Below are 23,198 nucleotides of genomic sequence, written 5' to 3'. Positions count from 1 at the left end.
AGCCAGGCGCTGGCTCGTGCCCAGCGCTCAGTGGGGCTTGTCAACACCATAGGTTGTGAGGGTGGAGGACTGCCAGGAAGCATCGTCCCCCGCCTGCAGGCAGGCTGCAGGTGTCTTCCTGCCTCCGTGGCCAGAAATGTCGCTGCTGAGGCTCTCAGAGCCACATTCAGCTTCCCTAAACAACACGGACATGTGGCTTGCACCAGACGGCCTCCATCAGCTGGGGTCTCTGGTGCCATGCAGCGGGGCTGGCAAGATGCTGGCATGCCATTCTGTTCCCAGCAGCATGCAGAGCCCACAAGCACAGCCTAGGGGATGAGCACCACAACAGCCCCTTGGGCTCTTTGCAGCACTGTGCTGAAGAAGGAAGCTCCGCAGGGTGAGCGCTGGGGTGCGGGGTGGCTCAGAGCCCAGAGAAAGAGAAAAGACAGCACACAGCCCACAATCCCCCAACCCCAATATCAGTGCCTGCCCACAGGGACCTGACCACCTGAGCACTGCTGGTCCTCCCCTCTGTGCACTGCAAAGCAGAGGGGCTGTAACAGGGATGCACAGCACCAGCACCCAGGGATCAGCGCTGGAGTGGCTCTGGATCACAGATGTCCTCACGTTCTAATAAAGTACCTGGAGACGGAGATGTGAGAGCTGGGCTCACCTGGGCAGAGCTGGGGGTGTGGATGCAGAGCAATCGTACAGCTGTCAGTGGGGGTTGGGATGAGGGGCACAACCACTCAACACAGACACCTGGAGCAATCCGAGATGCCCAGGGGGACCTGAGACTTCCCTGCAGGGCTGGTGGAGGTGACACAGGATCCAGGGGAACCCTCATCCTTCTGGCACGGCAGATGGTGGCCAGGTGGGCTGCCCATGGGGTTCCTGGTGCACCAAGTGTCAGCAGTGCTGTGCCAAGGGGCTCACCTCCATGCACAGTGCTGGAGATGTGTGCACACTGCCCTCCCACCCCTGCACGTGTGTGTTTTAGCTGCCACTCCATGCCTCAGTTTTCCCAGAGGTGTTAGGGGACCACACTGACCTTATTTGTCCTCACAGCTCTGCCTGCTATGGGGATGATGCAACTCCTCATTGCCTCTAGGCAGCTCATTGCCCACATTATTCAGCTGGGGAAACTGAGGCACGGAGCGAGCCAAGAGCAGGCAGTGAGCTCAATGCAAGCTGGCTGAGCCTCTGGTGCCCCAGCTCCTTTGCAGGGGGGAAAAGCAGTTCCCACTATGCTCCTTTCTGATCCATTTGATCACTCCATTACCCTCACTGGCAAGGGACACGTTTGCTGGTTCGTTGCCAGCTCCGTGCATGGAGATGCTCTGCTCTGTGCTGTGGTTGTAGCGGTGCCACGCACCCAACAAAGGTCTTGGGCTCTCCAAGGAGAGATGAGAGCTTTTCTCAGTGGTGGCACGGCAGAAACCTGCTCTCCATCTTCTGAGATGCACCAGGGTCCAGGAAATGGGCAGAAGGCAGCACAATGGGACAGGAGCCATTCATATCGCCCCCCAGCACTCTGAGGCTCCAAGGTGGGATAAGGTCATTCTGGGGCTGCAACTGGGACAGGGACACCCTGGGGCTGTGATAGGAATAGGGTCACCCTGAGACTATGATGAGGAGCCCCTGGGGCTTATGAAGAACCAGTTCAGGGACTTCCCTATCACCACTATAATGCTGATTCCCCAAAAATCACAGGACCAATTAATCACACAAGCCATTGCGAGCAGAGGACAGGAAGGTGACTAAGAACCAGCCTACACTTGTTGGGAACATGGTGTGTTGCACCACCTCATGTCCTCATACAAGGGAGCAGCAGGCACAGGGGAGCTCTGTAGGCTCCTTCTCCTTCAGCCAGAGAGAGGTCTGTTCCCTTCTGTGTGGCTGCAGGAGTGGTTTAGTGGGAATGGTGGTGTTGGGTCAACTGTTGGATATGATGGCCTTGGAGGTCTTTTCCAACCTCAGTGATTCTATGACCTTCCGTGATGAACCCAGAGTGGGTGATGCTGGAGGATGCAGTGTGGGGCTGGGAGTCAGTGGGAAGCCAGAGGGTGGTGACAGAGTGAAATCCTCTGCTCCTGGAATGGAGGAATGCTTCCTTCAAACCTATAGGGTGATCTTGATACAAAGCCCTCAGGCCAAGTGAAGTAGCTGTGGTTACACGGCCAGTCACCCCTAAGGGGAGTGAATGGTTGGGCATTAGGAAAAATCCCTTCTCCCTAAGAGTAGTGATGCATTGACACAAACTGACCATGGGGTGCTGGTCACCATCCCTGGAGGTGTTCCGGAACATGGGGCTGTGGCTCTGAGGGACATGGGCAGTGGGCATGGTGGGGTGCATTGGGGTGGGATTTGGGATCTTGGAGGCCTTTTTCAACCTTAACGGTTCTAAGATTCTGTGCTCACAGAGGCAGGAGGAAACCACATGGGCCAGGCAGTCATTCAGAGAGTTGCATCTTTGTGGTGCCCAGCGGACATCCCCAACCTCCCCAGCAGCCCTTCTCCTCGTGCTTTGTCACAGTCACCACTGGCTGTGGGGTGATTTTGGAGCATGGATGCTCCTGGCATCTCACCCAGCCCAAAATGAGGACACAGACAAAACTGGGGCTTTGTCAAAGTCACCCTGTGGGCCTGAAGGAAACAAAACTTCCAGGAGCAGAGGACTTCACTCCGTCACTCCATCTCAAGCACCTTCAGGTTAGACTAGAAATAGCAGCAAGGCAGTCACTGCAGGGAGACACACGGGGACGTGCGCCCTGCTCACAGCCCCAAAGAATCCAGGACAAACGCAACAGCAGCTTTTTGCAGTAGGTTGTAACGAGAAGCCTGCATATCCTGCAGAGAGATGGGCAGCTTCTCCACAAAGCCTTAAGGATGCTGGCCCCACAGAGGTGCCAAGCAGAGGGCAGCCCTCAGTGGGAGGATGTGGCTCCCAAAGCACTGCACAACGCTGCCGGTGCTTCCAGCAGCCCTCAGGCTCAGTGCACACATGGCCGGGAGTGGAACCCCACGTGCTCCTCTCCTCCCCACTGCAGGATTTGGCCCGGAGCTGCTCCATCTCCTCCCTGTGCCATCACCCAGCGCAGGGCGCTCACATAACCGGGGCTGCCTCTCTGCATGTGTGGTCCTTTGGACTGCGTGGAGCTCATAAATAAATAAGGGGAAAAGTTCTTAATCTTCATTCGAAAGCTCCCGGTATCACAATGCTGCTGCACAAAAGCCATCTTATTAGCCCCAAGTGCAAAATGCTGCCTTTTCTTGCAGAAGCTCATTAATTGCAGGTCACCATTCAACAAGAAAGATGAGGCACTTGAGTTCTTCAGGCTCTCATTAGCCACAGAGCTGAACAGTATGTGTGAAATTAACAGTCACCTGAGTACCTCTATAATTTCATAATTATTAGGCCTAATGGGTTAGTCCCTGCCAAATGGCTTTAACTCTTTCCTCGACAAAGCAGGGAGCGGCGCGAGGTGCCAAGGTTGGCGTATCTCACCGGTTTTATAACCATTTAACAGCTTCCTCGTGGAAATAATAATAAGGAGGGGAAGTTTCCAGGATCATGTACTGTTTGCATTTTTTAACATATGTTTAGCTTTTAATTATTCATATACAGCGCGCCAAGGAAGCAGATAGCCCATATCCCAGAGAGTGGGTGAAAGAGCTTTTCTCTGCAAAGGGATTTTAATTGGTTTTAAAATGTGTTGTGTGTTTATATTTGCGCATGTGAGAGAGTCGAGCCTTTGGTTTCTCCTCTCCTTGATGATTACGTTACATTATTTCTCACCTCTTCCTTTTTTTTTTTTTTTTTTTTTTTTCTTATTTATCTTGGGCTTAAAAAAAGCAAAATCGGAGCTGAGATTCTGCCTCTGCTTTTGAACTCGAGGAGCTGGGAAACAGCGCTGCCTTTTCACGGGGATTTTCTCCTCCTTGAAACCTTAGAGGCAAAGCTGGAGGGGAGGCCACCTCTCACCTCCTTGCTTTCCAGCTGGCAGACAGAGCTGAGCACCTTGTGCCAGGTGGGAGCACATGGCACAGGGCACATGGCACGTGGACCCCCGGCCTGGGGCCATCACCCCACAAGGACCCCAAAGTGCTGCTCATGGATTCTCCTCCAGGGCCTGGGATTTCCCAGGGGCTGACTGAGCTGTAGACACCTAAGCAAAGAAGGCATCCATCCTCTTCACCATCCCGTTATCAGAGCACCCACCACACTCAGCATCCGGTCCACGTTATCCTTAGTCGTCCTTTTGCTGTTGACACGCTTGAAGAAGCCTTTATTGACACAGACTTAATTCCAGGTGGGCCTTTAGCCTTTCTTGTCACGTCCCTGCAGGCCCTTCAGCATCCCTATATTCCTCCAAAGTGCCCAGGCCCTTTTCCCACGTTTCATAGAATCATAGAATTGCTCAGGTTGAGGAAAGACCTTAAAGATCATCAAGTCCAAATACAACCTACCCATACAACCCTAAAAACCTTCTGCTAAATCACGTCCCTAAGCAAAGGTTCACAGACTTTCCTCTTCCCTTGGAGCTTACCACGAGCACCTTGCTCACCCGTGCAGGTCTCCTGATTTCTTGCTCTTAGGGATGTGCCAATCTTGAGCTTGGAAGAAGTGATGCCAAAATGTCAACCAGCGCTCCTGGGCCCCATTTCCTTCCAATGCTGCAGCCCATGGGGGTTCTAAGTTCCAAGTTGGTCCTTGAAGAGATGAAAGTTGGCTCCCCTGAAGCCCAGCACTACAATCTCACTTGTTGTAGGCCATGGTGGTGGTGGTGTTTGGGAAACACGTAGATGTGGCACTGTGGGACCTCATGGAGGGCAATACTGGCGGTAGGTTGGACTCCTCTGTGGATCTCAGAGGTCTTTCCCAACCTTAATGACTCCATGGCTCTATGATTATCGCCTTGCTTCTTCCACATGAGATCCTGAACGCCGCTACATCCCAGACCAGATGGTCTTCAGAGCTTCCTGCACCCACCCAGCACTGGCCACACCACGGTCCCCTCCAGCACTGCAGTACAATTCTCTTTCCCAGTGCATTCCCAGTGCTGCAGATGAGGGCTGGGAAGAGGGAGGGCCTTTCCTGGCTCAGGTGCTGGAGAGACATCTCCTGCGCTGCTATTTCACCTTACCTTTCCTTGCCACATCTGTCAACTTCTGCTAATTACCGAGTTTGCTATCACCCTCCACACTGATGTGAAGGGTAGGAAAAAGAGAAAAAGGAGGTTAAGGGATTCTACAATTATAAATGATGTCTGGCAGGCTAAGGTACCATATAATGCATTATAAGCACTTAAAAAGCTAACCCATTCTGTCTTCTTTCTTTGGCATAAATAATGGCTTTTTTATGAATAAATCATGCAGCCAAGGTCTCTGAAAATAGCAGGAACCTGGAGCAGAATGTCTCCATCCTCATTTTTGCTAGGACAGCAGAGAAGTCAGCACTCCACTCCATCACCGCCGATAAAGTGGGGTGAGCGCAGCTCCCGGGAATGAAATAGGGAGATAAAGTTTCGGGAGGGTGAGTGGGGCAGGGGGGATTTTTCTGCCAAAGCACCGATCGCACCCGGGCTCCAAATGAAGCATAATGGACTCTTAGGAGATAAGCATTTTTTCCTGCCCCATGAATAAAGCAAGACCTCATAACTCACAGACAGGCAAAGCTGCCAGCAACTTGAAAGTGCTTCCTTCTGCTTCTGGTTTGTGTTTCCTTTTAATGAAGCTCCGAGGAGCCGAGAGGGGGGGAGGGGGGGGGGGCTCAGAAGTGGGGCTGGAAGCGAGCCCTGCCTTTGCGTGTGTGCAGTCCGGCGCGCGGCGGGCGGCAGCCACCCAGCACAAAGGGCTCACAGCTGCACGGCTGGGGGGGCTGCAGCCTCTGGGGGGTGTCTGGGGGGAGCGGAGCCCCACAGCTTGCTGGGCTCCACCGTGGGGGCACACAGGTATCTCCCATGGGGGCCACCCAGCTGGTGGTGGGGTGGCTTTGGGGTGGGTGTGAAGGATGGATGCGGCCAAGGTTTGGGGTGACGTGGTGCCATATCTCAGCCACCTCCTGAGCTGCAGCACTGAGAGCTGAGTGTGCAGCCCTCAGTGCTCCTGGGCAGGGGGCTTCCTGCCCGGGCTCTACACAAAGCAGGGCAGCAGGGTGAGAGCAGGGGCAGCCCAGTATTCTGAATGGGACGGGGGCACACGTCACCCCGTCAGCCATCCCTCAGCCCCCATGGGATGCATCACTAGGCTGCAGATGTGTTTGCAGTGGAGTCCCTTCCATGCAGGGAAGTGCAGCTGGAACAAAACAGCAGAGTAACTCCCGGCAAGAGGCTCAATGTGGGGACGGATCCACGAGCCCTGTGCAGGTCTGAGTGCCCACCATGCTGGTGGCTTTGGGACGGCGTGCATCCTTCTACACCCAGGGTGCAGCCGGGATGGTGCAGGGTGGGAAAGCAGCATGCAGCCCCCAGGCCAGGTGGCTGGGCTCCTTCCTTGGGCTGCGTTCAGCAGAAGCAGCTTGTGATGTTTCTCCTTCTCCCTGGGGTGGGCTGCTCATTTTTGCCCCATAAGACAATGCCCTCTTTCAAAAACAAAGAAATTATAAAGTACATATGAACATATGGTAACATATATTCTGGGCTGCCTATGTGGCCAATTTTCTGTATGTTACCATATGGTGCCGCGTATTTAGCAAAAATATAACTTGACTGTTTCTCTTTCCATATGGGGATTCTTTTGCCTTAATTAATAACATTGAGCAAAAACTCTTTCTAAGGTTTCCAAGATTTCTGCAAGGGAATATCTTATGACAGACACATGCTCCTGGAGGCTTTCCTCCCCATGTGCCTGCAGCCTCCTGTCCTCATCCTCCTCCGTGTGCTCAGAGAAGGGCTCAGCTCCATTCCCTGTCCCATGGGCACCGCCGTCCCCTCTCTGTTTGCCTGCCCCTTCCCACTGAAGCCCTGTGTGAGCTGCCCACGCTGGCGGTCAGCTCTGCACCTTCAGCCTTGCTCTCCATCCCTGCTCTCACTGAGCTCAAATCCCGCTCAGGTGTCGGTCCATCCCACTGCCACCCTCATCACACTGGGCTCTGTAGTGGTTCCCACAGCCCAGAGCTCAAGCAGAGCAGGCAGACGTGGAGCTGGTGACCGACACACGTGGAGCTGGTGTGGGAGTGGGGCAGGCACAGAGACAAGGGATCGTGCAACCGTAGAATCACGGAGGTTGGAAAAGAGCCCTGAGATCAGCACACCCTACTGTTGTCCCATCCCCACCATGCCCGTTCACAGAACCATAGGATCATTAGAGTTGGAAAAGATCTCCAAAATCATCGAGTTGAGCCATCAACCCACCATCACCATGCCCACTCAGTCATGGTCATCGAGGCTGGAAGAGAGCTCTGAGATCCCCATGTCCCATCCCCACTAACAGCATCTCTCAGCGCCACTTCCCCACAGTTCTGGAACTCCTCCAGGATTGGTGACCCCCCCACTCCCTGTGCACTGTGTGCCAATGCATCACCACTCTACCAGAGAAGACATTGTTCCTACTATCCGACCTGACCATCCCATCTGTTTCATGGGAAGGGAGCTGATGCTGAGGGTGAGGATGTCCCTGGACTGGGCTAGGGTTGAGTGAGAAATCAGTTTTCCAAGAAGGAAACCCACCCAGGAGCCTTGGCTCCAGCGCTGCGTTTCTGGAAGGCATTGAGCACATGGGGATTTCCAGAGCCCTGGGAGAAAAGTGGAGGTTGGCCTCATATTTTAAAAGGGGAAACAGGACGACGCGGGTAATTACAAGTCTGTCAGCCTGACATTGATCCCAGGCAAAATAATGGAAAGGCTGATATGGAATGCAATGAATAAAGAATCAGAAAGGGTGATATAATTAATGCCAATCAACAGGGATTTATGGAAAATAGATCCTGTCAAACCAACTTGATGTCTTTCTTCCGGTTGTTCTTTTCCTTAATTTCTTTCTTTTGCTAAGATGACAAGTTTCCCCAGCGAGGTGCTGGGGTTCACTGAGGACACGGAGCACAGCAGAGTCTCACAGCTCCTGGGGTGAAGGTGCTGCTCCTAGTGAGCATTACCCGGGCACTATGGAAGCCCCCAGACTCTTCCTGGTGTCACTTTTGGTTTAACCCCGACCTCTCCAGCCCTGGTTCTGCCCCTTGGCCCTATATAACGCAGAGCTGACCCTTCTCCAGCAGCAAGACCTGGGAAGCAGTGAGAGGCAGCTGGCTCTGGTGTCCCCCCAGCTGACACCACGAGTGCCCTTGAGCCCATCACCACCCATAGAACTGCAGAATGGTTGGGTTGGAAGCCCACCCAGTTTCAACCCCACTGCCGCAGGCTGGATGCCCCCATTGGGTTGGGTTGCCCCATCCATGGTCTCGTGCATCTCCGAGGATGGGGCACCCACAAACAGAAAGCTTCCCCAGAAGGAGAACCGAGAACTTCCAGCACAGGTGGCTGCACAAAAGGGAGTTTCCAGGCCAGTACTGCACCCAAGGAATCCCTACACCCAGTGGGAGCAAGGCGTGAGCATCCCCAGCCCAAACACGTGGAAGCACCAAAGCCAGCAGCCTGACCTCGTCATATTTAAAACAGTTTTATTCATGAAAATATGCTGTACAATGCACTATACACAGTTCTTTACATTGCCACATACACAAACTCTAATAGCACAACCAAGAAAGTTACCATTGCCATACGATAGATGCGTGGTGAGAGATGACGCCTGTCAGAGACCCTCCCCCCCAGTCTGTACAGTTATAAATACGAGGGAAAGGATGGACCGAAGCCACTGGATGAAGAAAGCTGGTGGGACCCCTCAGCGTCCCCTGGCTCGGTGGGTGCAGAGCTGCAGGCTGTGGGGCGGGGGTCAGGGGGGAGGTTGGGGTGGGGTGGGCAGCGTTCTGGGAACTGTTTGCAGAGATGGAAAGCCAGCAGTGTGGGCACGGGGCGATGGGAGCACCCTATGGGCACAGCCATGTGCCACACGCCCAGCTCCAGCCTTCCCCATTCCCCATCCCACCCAGAGCCCCCCCGGCTCCTGCCTGACTCTCCCGGGCTGTTTTTGGGGGGGGCTCAGCCCCCGCTGCGCTCCATCCCTCGCACCTCACGACCACTGTACACACGACGCTTAACCAACACGACTCCACCGCACACACGACAACCCCACGGTCACGAACCACAAAGACAGCTTCGCGACGGGACCCCCCCCCCCCCCCGGGGGGTGCGAGCGGGGCCGGGGGCTTTTCTCATCCTTCGGGGGCTTCAGAGGGTCCCTGTACATGGGGCATCCCCGTCTGTGTGCCGGGTGCTGGTGAGCTGCTGGCTGTGCCTACAGAACCGCCACTTGGGGGGCACACAGGGCAGGACCCCCCCCCTTTCTCCATTGCCCTCCCCACCTCTCCACGTGCAGAGCTGGGGGGGGGGGGGGGGCAGGGATTGCACTGCGATTGCAATCGGTTTCCAATGACTGAAACGTGCCTGAAACAAGAGGTGGTGGTACAAAAACGGATGATCCTGACCCAAAGAATAATCCTTTTTTTTAAAAAAAGCATTCGAGAAAGATTATATATAATAGAATATATTAAATTCTGTACATGATCAAATAATGTAAACATAATTAATTAACCTGTAAGAATGTCTTTAGAGACTACGCCCGCCACGTGCCCGGGCCAGAGGTGAATGGTGGCACTGCTCTGCCAAACCCAGAGCTGGGGGAGGCACAGAGGGTGCCCACCCATGGGCCCCAGTGGGACCACCAAGCGGAACCAGCAGCACGGTGAGGAGGCAATGCTGGAGCCAGCAGGGAAGAGCTGAGCTGAGACAACGTGCAGGCTCAGCAGAAGGAGCCCTGCTGCATCCCATGGATGCCCAGAGCAACCCCCACTGCAGCCCCCAGCTCCTGCTGTCGGTCCCAGCACCCAGCCCCACTGGGACAGGTGGTGGACGCAGCTCTGTGCTGCACAAGCACTGCTGTGGCCTCCTCCTCCCCTCCCCAAGCTCGACCCTTCCTTCCAACGCAAGAACTCAATGGCAAAAGAGTGCATGAAATCAAATAAATACACCCCCCCTCCCCAACCCTGGGACTGCCCCCGGCTCATGCACAGGGCACCCAGCTCCAGCACTGACACCACAGCACAGCCCACACCAGGCAGGCAGCGCCAGCACCGCACACAGAGCCGCCAGCCAGACTGCCCATGGCACTGCAGAGTGACCACGGCACTGCAACAGAAACATGACACAGACTGTGATCATGGCACTGCAGCGTGGCTGTGACACTGCAGTGTGGCTGTGGCACTGCAGCATGGCCATCACTGTGACCACAGCACCGCAGTGTGACCACAGCAATGTGTGCACAGCACTGCAGTGTGACCAGGGCACTGCAGCACGATCACAGCACTGCAGCACGACTGCTGGCACACACAGTGCACACGTGCTGTTGCACCCTTCCCTCCATCACCAGCCCTTCTTGCTTGGCCCCTGCACCAAGCAGAAGGACCTGGGCGCATGCGCAGAGCTCAGGTCCCATAAGGGTTTTGGAGGTGATGAAGCCCCCAGCCTGGGGCAGGCTCCCTTCTACTGGCACTGCTGCTTGGAGGACTCACTTTCTAAGGTGTCTCCAAGCAAAGTGTTCCCCATTCCAGAAAGCAGTACGCACAGAGCAAGTCTCCACATCACCAGCTGTCCCTGCTCCTCCACCCGGCCCGAGGGCCACCGGCGCAAGGACAGGCCAAGCTGAAACTAGTGCTCGGACCCTCTGGGGAGGGGTTCCCTTTCTGCTGCCCTTCCTGCCTGCCCCCAGCGCCCACCCCATCTCCATCCAGGACCCTAAGGTTTGTGTTTCATCACAAGTTTGACCCGATGGCTCTAGCCCATCTTAACAAATAAAGGCAGAAGAGAAAGGAAAAAAAAAGAAGTTTGTCTCAGCGTTCCCCTGGTGACATCCCGGAGGCGGGCGCCAGGCGGGGGTCACCCGGGCACCCAGCTCTGGTTCGTGGGCTGCGGGCCACCAGGCAGCGTGGGCACATTGAGCGCGTTCTGCGGCGGGAGTGCTGAGTCAAAGTTGAAGTCCATCTCATCGCTGTCCATGAAGTCATTCAGGATGATGGACTCCACGTCGCACTCCAGGCTCCCATTGAACATGTCCAGGTCCAGGTCTGCTGGAAACCTGTCCTGACCCAACACCGGGGGGTGGACAGCCCCCACGTAGGGCGAATCCAGCAGGCTCATGTGCGCCCCTTGGTTGGCAGCGTAAGGGTGCAGGTGCCCGTGGTGCGGCATGGCCGTTGCGCCGCATGTGTCACCGGGCAGGCTCATAAGGCTGACGGGGTTGGCTAAGGCACTGGCATTGAGAGCGGGGTGGTGGCCGGCGGGCGGTGGGTGGTACAGAGCACTGCCCTTCAACAGCGGGGCCGGGTGGGCTGGGTAGGCCATGCCCTGCTCCCCGCACAGCAGTGGGCTCTGTCTGTGGCCGCGGGACGGCACCGCAGGGCCGGGCGGTGGAGGGGGCAGATCCCCCGGCACCATGCTCTCTTTGTGCGCGTAGGAGATGGAGGAGAGCAGATCCTGCAGCGAGGAGGCGTTCCGGTAGGAGGCGGCGGGCGAGAAGGTGGCCTGCTTGTTCTCCTGGATGGTCTGCATGGGCAGGCGCCGCATCAGCCCCATCGCCGGCTGGCTGTAGATGGTCCCACAGTACGTGTTGGCAGCCGGCCCCATGCTGGAGCACTTGGAGTTGAAGGAAAAGCTGGAGCTGCGTTGGCGCAGGGGCAGCGGCTGCGAGGGGCTCATGCTGTAGCCGTCCTGCAGGTCCTCCAGCAGGCTCTCCCCCAGGCTCTCCCCCAGGCTGATGGTACCGGTCAGGTCAGTGAGTCGAGGCAGCTCGACGGAGCAGCGGGCGCTCAGCGAGGGGGACACGGTGCTGGAGGGGCTGGGGTACATCAGCGGGGAGGACGGCGTGCCATCGTCCTCCTCCAGCTCGTCGGGCTCACGGTTGGCCATGATGGGCGAGAGGCGCCCACTCAGCGTGCTGGCCGAGGAGCCAGCTCTGGTCCTGAAGTCCGCCCAAGCGTCGTACTCATCGCTGGCGTGGGACGCGGGGCTCTCCGACCACTTGGCCTGCTGCGAGCTCGGGCTGTCGTCCCCACGCTCCGGCGTCACCTGCAGCTGCTTCTTCTTGCTGGCCTTGCCTTTGATGCGCAGGAACTTGCTGTTGTTGTCCATGGAGACCGCCCGCCGGCGCGGCGTCTTGCCCGTCTTGCCACCCTCGGGGTTCAGCATCCACCAGGAGCTCTTCCCCGTGCCCTCGTTCTGCACGCGGATGAAGCGGGTGTGCAAGGAGAGGTTGTGCCGGATGGAGTTCTGCGGGGAGAACAAGCAGAGGGGACGTCAGGGGGGGACTGCGCCCGCGGAGGGGAGGAAGCCAAGCGAGGGAGGAGAATGTCTCGGGCCCTGCAGCTCGTGGGATGCCGCTGCAGCTCCCTGCTTCCCCAGGAGGGGTGCAGAGGGACGCGGAAGGGGAAGGAACCAAGGTGCTGGGGAGAAAGTTTGGTGCCATCGCCGGCGTACAGCGGAATACTAATGAAGAGGCGAGTGAGCTCCAGCCTCATCTATCATATTATGTAATGGCTTACTTCTCTGCACTTCATTTATTTGGAGATTGCTCCCAGGCTGGCTCCTCGCCAGCAGCCACCAAATCCAAGTCTACAGAAATCAATCTCGCGCTGACTGATTAAGCCGTGTTTAGAACTAATTGCTCCTTCGTGTGTGGGGAGAATAAATTACGGGCTTTAATTTCACGTCTTTAAAATGCAACTGCAGGTATGGGCTGGCCATTAACCCCTTCCTGCACGGCCCTGGGTACAGCTGGGGAGGGGGCGGGCAGAGGGGATGAGATGGGACACAATGCCGCCTCCAGCATCGAGAGGTTTCCCTGTCCCCGAAGTCCTCCTTGGGGACACCTGACAGCCCAAGCCTTGCACTGTGCCACCGTGCTGCAGTGCGAACTGCAGGGGACTGGAGCGGAGCACGCAGCATCGTCATGATTGCAGAGCCAGCAGCAGCGTGATGCCACTTTGTCCCCACACACTGGGACACGTGGGGGCTTGGGAGACACCCAGGGGTTGGGGACACCCTGAAGGTGGGGATACCCAGGGGTCAGGGGCACCCGGGGGGTTGGGGACACCTTCAAAAGGACTGTTGGGATGTGACCCACCCAGGGCTTGGAGACACTCTGAGGCTGGGAACACCCAGGGCATGGGGGCGCCCTGTTACGGACCATAGCGATGTGACACACCCAGGGGCTGGGGGCACCCAGAGCTCGGGACAACGTGGGCTGGGGACACTCAAGGTTGAGGACACCCAGGTGTCGGGTGCCCCCATCCCCCTTCTCTGCCTGCCGTCTGACACCCAAATCTCAGCACCCCACCCCTCGCCCTGCCCCCCCACAGCGGAGCGCGGGACCCTCCACCCCCAAAGCCCCCACGGAGTCCCTTCTCCCCGCCGCCCCCTCCGCCGAGCCGCATTGTCAGGGGAGCGGGCGGTGTGAAATCGGTCTGATTAGCAATTAGTCCCATTGTGAGAGGATTAGCCGGACCCCATTGTTTGGCGGAGCGACTGCCGGGCGATCTGCATCTGGCAGCGCCGGGAGGGCCGTCCGTCGGGGGCTGGCGGTGGGGCCGTGGGGGGCACATGGGGAGGAACCCCCGGCCCGGCCACCCCCCCCCCTCCGCGGGACCCCAACACGGCCGCTAATGAGTGCTCGGCCGCACGAGTGCGGTTCCGGGGTTAATTGGTGCTGATTTACTCCTCTTACACAAAAATTGCCACTATCGCTAGGAGGGTCCGCGGGGACACCACGCCTGGTGGGGGAGGGGGGGGCACGGGGCAGGCAATGGGGCACTGATGGGGGGGGGGGGGTGACACCGCCTCGTAGCACCGCTTACCAGCAGCCCTCTGGCCACGCCGCATCGCCTCATGCCCAGCCTCAAACCCTGCAGTACCCCATGGCCACATCTGCGCTGCGCCCCATAGCATTGCGCACAAACCCACAGCACCGCTCCGCCCGCGCCCCACCTATAGCATCCTACCACACCCTGCAATCCCCATAAGTGCCCCATGGGCACACGGAGGAGCAGTCCCACTGTGCCCTCCCCAGGGCGGGGTTGGCAGGGATGCTCCCGGGAAGGGCACCGCGGCCGTGTCCCCCCCTCCTCCCTCCCTCCCCCCGGGCAGCCCCACGGGGGTCTCGATGGAGGCGAGCGTATTCGGGTCAGCGCTCCGGCTGAGCGGAGCGGGGCTGACGCGCCGCTAATTGAACCAAATGCCCATTAGCGGCGTGACGGGCCGCGTCCGCGCAGCCCCACTGCAGGTGGTGACACGCAAGGAGCGCAGCGGTGGCCTGAAAGCCGTCACCGCAGCTCCTGCCCCGTCTCACGCCGCCGCCGTCTCTCATCACCCGATGGGGTGGGGAAAAGGTCGGCCGGGGACGGGGCCTCAGCGCAGCCAGACCCAAAGGGACGGGGATGGCGCGGGGTGGGGCTGCCCTCCATCCCCAGGAGGTGCCACCGGAGCGGAGGCGGTCGAGCAGCCCTCTCCCGGCGCTGGTCTCTCTGCTGCCACACAGCTGGTTGCTACCCAAGCTCTGCAATGGGAGTGATGCCGTTGCCATGGCAGCGGGTTGATTTTTTAGCAGCTGCCATCACTCCGGGGCCCCTCCGAAAAGGACAGCATCCGCCTCGGGGTCCCACCGTGTCCCCGTCCCCGCAGCCCCGCCGTGTCCCCCAGAGCACCCATAGCGATGGGACCCCCAGACACGTCACCCCACCCCTGCTCGTGCCCTAGCGTCGGGTGTCCCCTTGGCCCGGACCCCTCTGGGACACCTCGGGAAGACCCCCCCCCCCCCCATCAGCCACTTATCCGTAATGCTCTAATTACACCCCAGAGCTGCCCACCGAAATAGCTGCAGTAAATCACACCGAGCTGCCGTGTAATTTTTGCATGAAATTACAGTGTTTTTTCCCCTGGGTTCAATTTTCTCTACACCGCGTTCCTCCCGCAGCCCAACCGCCGCAGCCGCTCCCCGCTCACCTCCCACTGCACAGCCCTGCAAACCCCACACAACCCCAGCTGGGTGTCCCAGCCATGCACTGCCCTCCTGCCCCAAAGCAGAGACCCCAAACTCTACTCCAGTGCGATGCGTTGCCTGCTGCAATGCCAGCATCCCCTGCTCCAATCTGTTTCCTTCCCCCCCCCCCCGAGACCTTCCTTGCTCCAACCCCAATGTCCCTCTTTGCTCCAACCCCAATGCCCCCCCTACCCCAACCCCAATGTCCCCCTGCTCTCCAATATCCTCCTGCTCCAACCCCAATGTCCTTCCCTGCTGCAACCCGATGTCCCTCCCTGCCTCAATTCCAATGTTCTCCTGCTCCAAACCCAATGTCCTCCTGCTCCCCAATATCCCCCTACCCCAACCCTAATGTCTTCCCTGCTCCCCCCAGTGCCCCCCTGCCCCAACCCCAATGTCCCCCTGCTCCCCAATATTCTCCTGCCCCATTCCCAATGTCCTCCTGCTCCAACCTGAGCGTTCCCCTGCTCCAACCCTCATGTCCTCCCTGATCCCCAGCGTCCTCCTGCTCCAACTAGTGTCCCCCTGCCCCAATCCCAATATTCCCTTGCCCCAACCCCTGTTCCTCTGCTTCAACCCCAATGCCCCTCTATCCCAACCCCAATGTCCCTCCCTGCCCCCCAGTGTCCCCCTGCTCCAATGCCAATGTCTCTCCCTTGCCCCAACCCTGATGTCCCCCTGCTCCAACCCCAGCATCCTTCCCTGCTGCAGCCTGATGTCCCTCCCTGCCCCAACCCCGATGTTCCCCTGCCCCAAACCCAGTGTCCTTCCCTGCTCCCCATGTCCCCTTGCCCCAATCCCAATGACCTCCCTTCCTCCAACCCCAATGTCCCCCTGCTCCCCAAAATCTTTCTGCTGCAACCCAAAGTCCCTCCCTGCCCCAACCCCGATGTCCTCCCTGCTCCTCAGTGTCCCCCCTGCTCCCCAACCCACGTCCCTCCCACTTCCACCCCCTGTGCCCACACACCATGGCACTGACATCCCCCCAAAACACCAACAAAAACCCTACAAAAAATACACAGAGATCAACGAGGTCTCCATGGGACAGGAGTGGCACAACGTCAGCGCCCAGGACAGGGCACCCACGAGGCACAACGTGAGTGGGCACCAGGATGTCACTGCAGGGACCCACAGCAGCACTGCTGCACTGGGTGCTGCTGCCCCATAGGTTACCCATAGGATGGCAGCAGCGACAGCGAGCTCTGACTGGAAGCCATGCACACACATGTGCACACCCACACACCCATGCATGCACTCAAGTGCACACCCATGCACATTCATGCATGCACCCGTGCACAGCCACATGCACAAAGCCCTGCACGCATGCCCATGTGTACAGCCATGCACACAGCCATGCACACAGCCAGGCAGGCAGCCCCACACCCTTGCACACCCATGCACACACACAGGCACACAGCTCTGTATGTGCACATGCCCACACCCTTGCATGCACACCCCCATGCACATGCACACACACCCTGCACGCATCCACTCATGCACACCCGTGTGACCAAACATGCACATTCCTGCATGCACACCCATGCACACACACACTGCAATGCCCCCCTCGCCCCCCTCCCCCCCCCAGGCACGGCTGCTCCAGCTGCCAGATCAACCCATGTGGCAATGGGAGCAAAGCACAGCTCTGATGGGTGCACAGAGCCCTGCCCAGCCCTGCTGCTCAGCCCTCCACCCCACAACCCGCTCTGGGGGCACCAGGACCCCCATACCTGCCCACCCCACAGACGCCAGGTTACCCGGGCAACGGTGAGGGATGTGTGCGAGGTGTTGGGATGCCATTGCTGTTGCCAAGGGAACAGCGGGCCGGTGACATCCTGCAGGTACATAGAGCGGGGGGGGGGGACCCCAGCCTGAAGCCCCCCAGCACCACATCCCCTGCAGAGGGGCCGAGCCCAAGGTTTGGGAGCACTGATCAACCAAACTGCATGACCCCAATACTGAACCATGGGCCAGACCCCAAAAAATCCATCGGTCAGAACTCAAAGCCCACAGATCTCACCCCAGAATTCACGGATCAGACCCCAAAATCCACCAGCCAGATCCCAAAGCCCATCCACGGACCCAACCCCAAAGTCCATCAGCCAGACCTCGAAACCCACAGACCTGACCCCAAAGTTCTTGGACCAGACCCCAGAATCCATCAGCCAGACCCCAATGGCACAACGGGGCCGGTGACATCCTGCAGGTACAGGGAGATGGCAAGGGGCCCCCAGCCCACAGACCCCCAGCAGTGTGTGTCCCACAGCGGGGCTGAGCCCAGGGCATGGGGGCATCGCACACACCCCGAGATTTCCCCACGCACCCCAAACTATCCTGTTCAGGGACACGGCAACCCTTCGGGCAAAGCCCCCCGTCATACTGAACACACCCGGGGGGGGGGGGCTGCAATGGAGCATCCAATGGGGATAAAAGCAGGGGGATGCTGAGCAGGAGGCGAGGACTGGGGGATGCGGTTGGGGTGAGGGGATGGGAAAAGCCATAAGGCGTGGGGCAGCACGGCGGGGACACCGATAGGGTGCGGGGCAGCACGGTGGGATGGAGGGCGGGCACAGGGGGCAGAATCCCCACAGAGCCCCCATCGCTGCAGGGGGCGGTCGGCGCGGGCGAGGCAGCAGGAGGAACATGGAGAGAATCCCATCCCCACGGCGTGACCCCGTCTCGGGGGCACCTGGCAGCCCTTCAGTCGCGCCGCGTCCCCGTGGGGCCCCCGCCGCCCCCCGGCTGCTGCGCGACACCGCGCGGTAATTGAATCAGACGCTGCTGCCGCCTGCAAAGCATCCCCGGCCGGCCAGGCACGGCGCCCACCCGCTGGCTGCCGGCCCTCCTCCTCTTTCCTACCCCCTCCCACGGTCGGGAGCCCCCGGCCCCATAGCGCGGGGTGGGGGGGGGGGGGGTCCGACCCCACGGCGTTGTGCAGCGGTTGCCCACGGCGCTGGGTCAGGAGCGTGGAGCTGGCGGCGGTGCAGCGCGTCCCGCGCCAGGTTCCTCGGCTACAGAGTGTACCGAGGGCCGAGGCCGCAGCCAGGGACACGCTGTGCTCCCACTCCCGGAGCTGTTTTTCCTGGCCGGGCTCCTGATCCGCTCCCTGCGCCGCGCCGTGCCTCAATGGGGCCTTTGTTCACAGCCTCTCCGTGCACCTCCGGCCCCAAACGCTGCCCCACAGTGCAGGAACGGGGAGCTGGACCCCAAAGTCCAGCTGTTGGCCAGACCCCAAAGACCGTGGATCAGAGCCCAAAGTTCGGCCGTGGGCCCAATCCCAAAGAAGAACATTGGCTGGGCCCTTAAAAGGAGCAGCCGCAACTCCCAAATCCATGGGGGAATCCCCAGAATTCATGAATCAGACCCCAAAATCCATCAGACAGACACAGAAGCCCATCTGTTGGCCAGATCCCCAAATCCATCAGCCAGACTGCAAAGACCGTGAACCACATCCCAAAGCCCATTGGCCAGAGCCCAAATCCATAGGTCAGACCCCAAAGCCCACAGACCAGACCCCAAAACCCATCAGCCAGACTCCAAAGACCATCAGTCAAACCCCAAAAGCCATGGGCCAAAATCCAAAGCCTGTCCATTGGCCAGACCCCAAAGTCCACAGATCAGACCCCAGCGTCCATGGTCCAGACCCTAATATGCATCAGCCAGACCCCAAATCCTACAAACCAGCCCCAAAGCACACCAGACCGGCTCCATGGGCCAGGAGGCTCTGCACCCCCACTGCCCACAGCCCCATCCCACAGTGGGGAGCATGCATCCCAAAAGCCACCCAGCTCCTGCACCACAGCCCCACAGCATTAAAATCAGAACGTGCACCAGAACGACGCCATCTCAGCCCACCCCACAGCAGCCCCACATCTTCCCTGGGCAGGGGCTCCCCATGCCCCCCAGTTCAGCCCATGGCTGTAGGGATGGTGCAGTGCTGTGGGACCGTGGGGCTGAGCAGCTCCAAGCCTGAAGTCACACACTGGTCACATCCCATCCAACCCTCAGCAGCTCCCAGCATCGGGGTGCACCCACCTCCCCCAGCCCCACATCCACCTGCCCCAGCCTCACCCATTCCCAAGATCACAGCCCTATACAGACAGCCCTCAGCCCCACACTGATGTCTCCCAACCCTATATCCCTGAGTCCCCAAGCTCTGCACATTGCATCTCCTCATCCCCCAGCCCCACATCGTGCCATCCCTCATCCCTATTTGGGGTATAGAGTACTCTAACCCTATACCCAAATCCCCCAACTCCACATCTCAAGACCCCAGCCCCACACTGACATCTCCCATGCCCATACAGACATCCCCCAGCCCCACACCGTCATCCCCCACAACACCAGCAGCATCTGAGGTACAGGGTGCAGGATGTGTGGGGCACGACGCAGGATGAAGCAGGCAGGGTGCGGGGTGCAAAGGGTGGAGAGTTTGGGATGAAGAGCTTAGGATGCTGAGTGCAGGGAATATCGGGTACAGATTTGGGGGTGCAGTGTGCAGGGATGGAGGGCTCAGAATTTGGGGTGCGGGGTTTGAGGTGTGGGGAGCAGAGTTTGGGATGCAGGGTGCAGGGTTTAGGTTCAGGGTGCATGGCGTGTGGGGGGCAGAATTGGGGTGCAGGGTGCAGGCTTTGGGTTGCAGGTGCTTCCCTTCCCTTCCCTTCCCTTCCCTTCCCTTCCCTTCCCTTCCCTTCCCCTTCCCTCCCATTCCTCCCAGCACACAGAGCTGCCCCCCATCCCCCCAACCCCATCTCCATGCTCCCCTCACTCACACCACATGCAATGCACGGCTGTGCACACACGTGGGAGCACACGCGGACAGCCCCGTGCACACAGCGTGTGCAAGGCAAGCTCCTCCATGCATGCACAACTGGATGCCCAAAGCACAGCGTGCAAAGGGAGGCATGCACACGTGCAGGTGGGTGTGCAAGACACGCTGCTCCCCGTGCATACGCATGCAGGTGTGTGCAAAGCAGCTTGTGCAAGGTGAGCTGCTCCCTGCATGCACATGTGCAGGCGTGCAAAGGAGGGTTTGCAAGCCACGCTGCTCTGTGCATGCACGTGCAGGGGTGTGCAAAGCAGCGCGTGCAAGCAGGGCTGCTCCATGCACGCACACACAGCAGCCGCTCTGCAGCACAGCGCCCAGCACAGAGCAGCACAGTGTGACACACGGCCATTGTCACCTGGGGGGGGGGGGGGGGGGGGTATGGGACCCCCACCACAGCACTGCAGCCCCATAGGTGGGGGGGACAGTGAAGCGCAGCCCAGCGGCTGCCGGATGGATTTCGGGTGTCAGAGCTGAGCTTCCCAACCGCAGGTGCGGCGCTGGCGCAGGGTGTTGGTTTCCCATTAACAAGTGCAGAGCGTGAGCTGGAGCAGAAAACTTCAAGCGCTTCGGAATTGATAAAATAACAACTCCCTAATTAAGCAGAACTGTCAGTCACGGGTGCCTGCTGCCCTGCATCGGGTGCAGCAGCTCCAAATGTGTGCACAGCGCGGCACAGGGGGACCGTGTGGGGCCGGAGCATCCCTGCCCCATAGGAACATCCCTATCCTATCAGAGCACCCCTGCCCCATAGAAATACCCTTGCTCCACCACAGCACCCCTGCCCCATAGGAACATCCCTATTCTGTCAGAGCAGCTCTGCCCCATCTGAGCATCCCAACCCCATCAGAGCATCCCTGCCACACAGGGACATCCCTGCTTCACCACAGCATCCCTATCCCACAGGTACATCCCTACCCCATAGGAACATCCCCACCCTATCACAGCATCCCTGCCCCATAGGAACATTCCCACCTCACCACAGCATCCCTGCCCCATAGGAACTCCCCTGCTCCATCACAGCATCTGTACCTCATAGGAACATCCCTATGGGAGCATCCTTGCCCCATCAAAGCAACTCTGCCTCACCGGAGCATCCCTGCCCCATAGGAATATCCCTGACCAACAGAAACATCCCTATCCCATCAGTGCATCCCTGTCTACAGATCGATTCCTGCTCCATCAGAGCATCCCTGCCCCACAGAAACATCCCTGCCCCATTGGTGCATCCCTACCCCATCACAGCATCCCTATCCCGTCAGAGCATCTCTGCCCCATTGGAGCATCCCTGCCCCACAGAAACATCTCTACTCCATAGAAACGTCCCTACCCCATCACAGCATCCCTGCCCCATAGGGACACCCCTTTCCCATAGGTCCATCCCTCCCCCATCGGAGCACCCGCGCCCCACCGGGTGTCGCTGCCGGTTCAGCGCTGTGCCTCAGTTTCCCCCAAGCAGAACCCTGGAGGAACCCAGCACCCAAGAGGAGATGTGGGCGCTCCTGGGGGCCCGGGTGCAGCAACGGACGGGACATCCCGTTCGGATCCCACCGCGATACTGCATGGGAAGGCGGAGCCCTCGAGCCGCCCCTCCGACCCCCACCGCGTGCAGCCCCGGCTCAGGGAGGCAGCCGAGCTAATTAGCGCGGGGCCCATTAGCCGGGACCCCCTCGGACGGCGCCGCTCTCGGTAATGAAGCGCTGGAAATCCGCACCGCTGCTCCCGGCCGGGAGAGGCGGGGGGGGGGGGGGGGGGGGGAAGGAAGGAAGGAACGAGGCTCTTTAATCCGCTCCGAGCGGCTCAGCACCGCCGAGGGGACCGCGCAGCGCCGGGCAGAGGACGGGAGGGACGCGGGGAGAAGCCATGAGGGGACCGAGGCGGGGGCGAACAGCACCGCCGGCAGCGCGGGGACAGCAGGACGGAGGGGGGTCCCGCGAGATGGGACGGCGCGGGGCCGGCGGCTGCGGGGACAGCGTGGGGATGCGGGTGGCACCGCCGGCTCTGCCCGTCTCGCCACGAGGCCACGCGTCGGAGGCAACGCGTGCGGGAGGAGCACACCCACAGCGCACAGCCGCGTGTCACCGCGTCCCCAACGCATGCAGGGAAGGCACAGCTCGGCCTCTCGGGGACACCGCCACGACGGACGGCGAGGGCTGCGCCGATCCTCGCTCAGCAGCTCTGCCCACCACGCAGCCCACGGCCCCGCGACTCCGCCATCCGCGGGGACACCCGGGGACACCCGGTGGTTCACAGCGCACTGACCGCCCTGGTGCGCAGCCGGACACCTCCAGCACCGCTCCACGTCACCGGGTGCGTGTCCCCGTACTGCCCCAGCGGGCGGGGGACGTGGGGATACCCCGCAACCCGAGGCCGTGCGGGTGTCCCGACATGGGGAGGTCCCGCAGCTCCCGGCACCCTGGGAGGCGGACACGGCCGTGGGATGGAGACATGGCCATGGTAGGAGGGGGACACGGCTGCTATGAGCACAGCTCCACCTGTGCCACCCGCTCCGCGCTGCAGGTGGCACACAGCTCAGCTTCCCCACCCCAAAAGGGCCCCGTTTGCACCCAAAAGAGCCCCCCCGGTTGCCGAACCGGGTGACCGATGCCGGCCGCGATGCTTACGGAGGTGCCGGAGCCCCCGAGCCCGCCACGCACCGATCCCAGCGGAGGCGGCAGGGCTGAGCAGAAAGCGGCTCCTCGCTCCCGGCACCATCTGGACGCGGCGAGGGGGGCACCGGGGGGGTCCCCGCGGTCTCCGTCCCCTCGGGAGGGGGGGGGAGAAGGCGGTGGGCAGCGGGGCCGCCGGGCACGGTCCTTCCAGCGGTGCCGCCGTCCCCGCGGGGCGCAGCTCCGTGCCACGCTCCGGCCCCACCGCTCCCCTACGACGCGCGCGGCCGCGGGGAGGGCCGGCCCGGCGGTTCGGTTACCTTCCATCCGGCGGAGCTGTTGCTGTCTCCTTTATCCTTAAAGTAAGGGACGTAGCGCACCATCCAGTCGTAGATCTGCGAGAGCGTGAGCCGCTTCTCCGGGGCGCTCTCGATGGCTTTGGTGATGAGGTCGGCGTACGAGAGGTTCCCCCACGCGTTCCGTCGGGAGGTTTTGGCCTTTCGGAGCTGCCCCACGTCGGCTCCGGGGGGCGGCGGCGCGGCGGCGGCGGGGGCTCTGCGCTCCCCCGGGACCCCCCCTCCGTGCTCGGGGCCGTCCGCGGGGCCGGGAGCCAAAGCCGGGGGGGCCGCCGCCGAACCCCC

At 60.0% G+C, this 23,198-nt stretch overlaps 1 protein-coding gene across 1 annotated transcript; it reads right to left on the bottom strand.

The window, feature by feature from the left end:
• Positions 1 to 8,582: 8,582 nt before the first annotated feature.
• Positions 8,583 to 23,141, bottom strand: LOC122193790 (forkhead box protein O6-like; the record flags this gene model as incomplete). The annotated part of the gene is made up of 2 exons (XM_042894677.1): positions 8,583 to 12,359; positions 22,878 to 23,141. Coding segments are annotated over 2 exons (1,653 nt in total), but the record flags the coding sequence as incomplete, so codon positions are not given.
• Positions 23,142 to 23,198: the final 57 nt, after the last annotated feature.

This window comes from Lagopus leucura, unplaced genomic scaffold (assembly GCF_019238085.1).
Source record: "Lagopus leucura isolate 7727_CA_CO unplaced genomic scaffold, USGS_WTPT01 136-19_obj-0_obj, whole genome shotgun sequence".
Taxonomy (NCBI): domain Eukaryota; kingdom Metazoa; phylum Chordata; class Aves; order Galliformes; family Phasianidae; genus Lagopus; species Lagopus leucura.
Note: the sequence above shows the minus strand (reverse complement) of the source record. Positions and strands in the feature narration are given on the sequence as shown.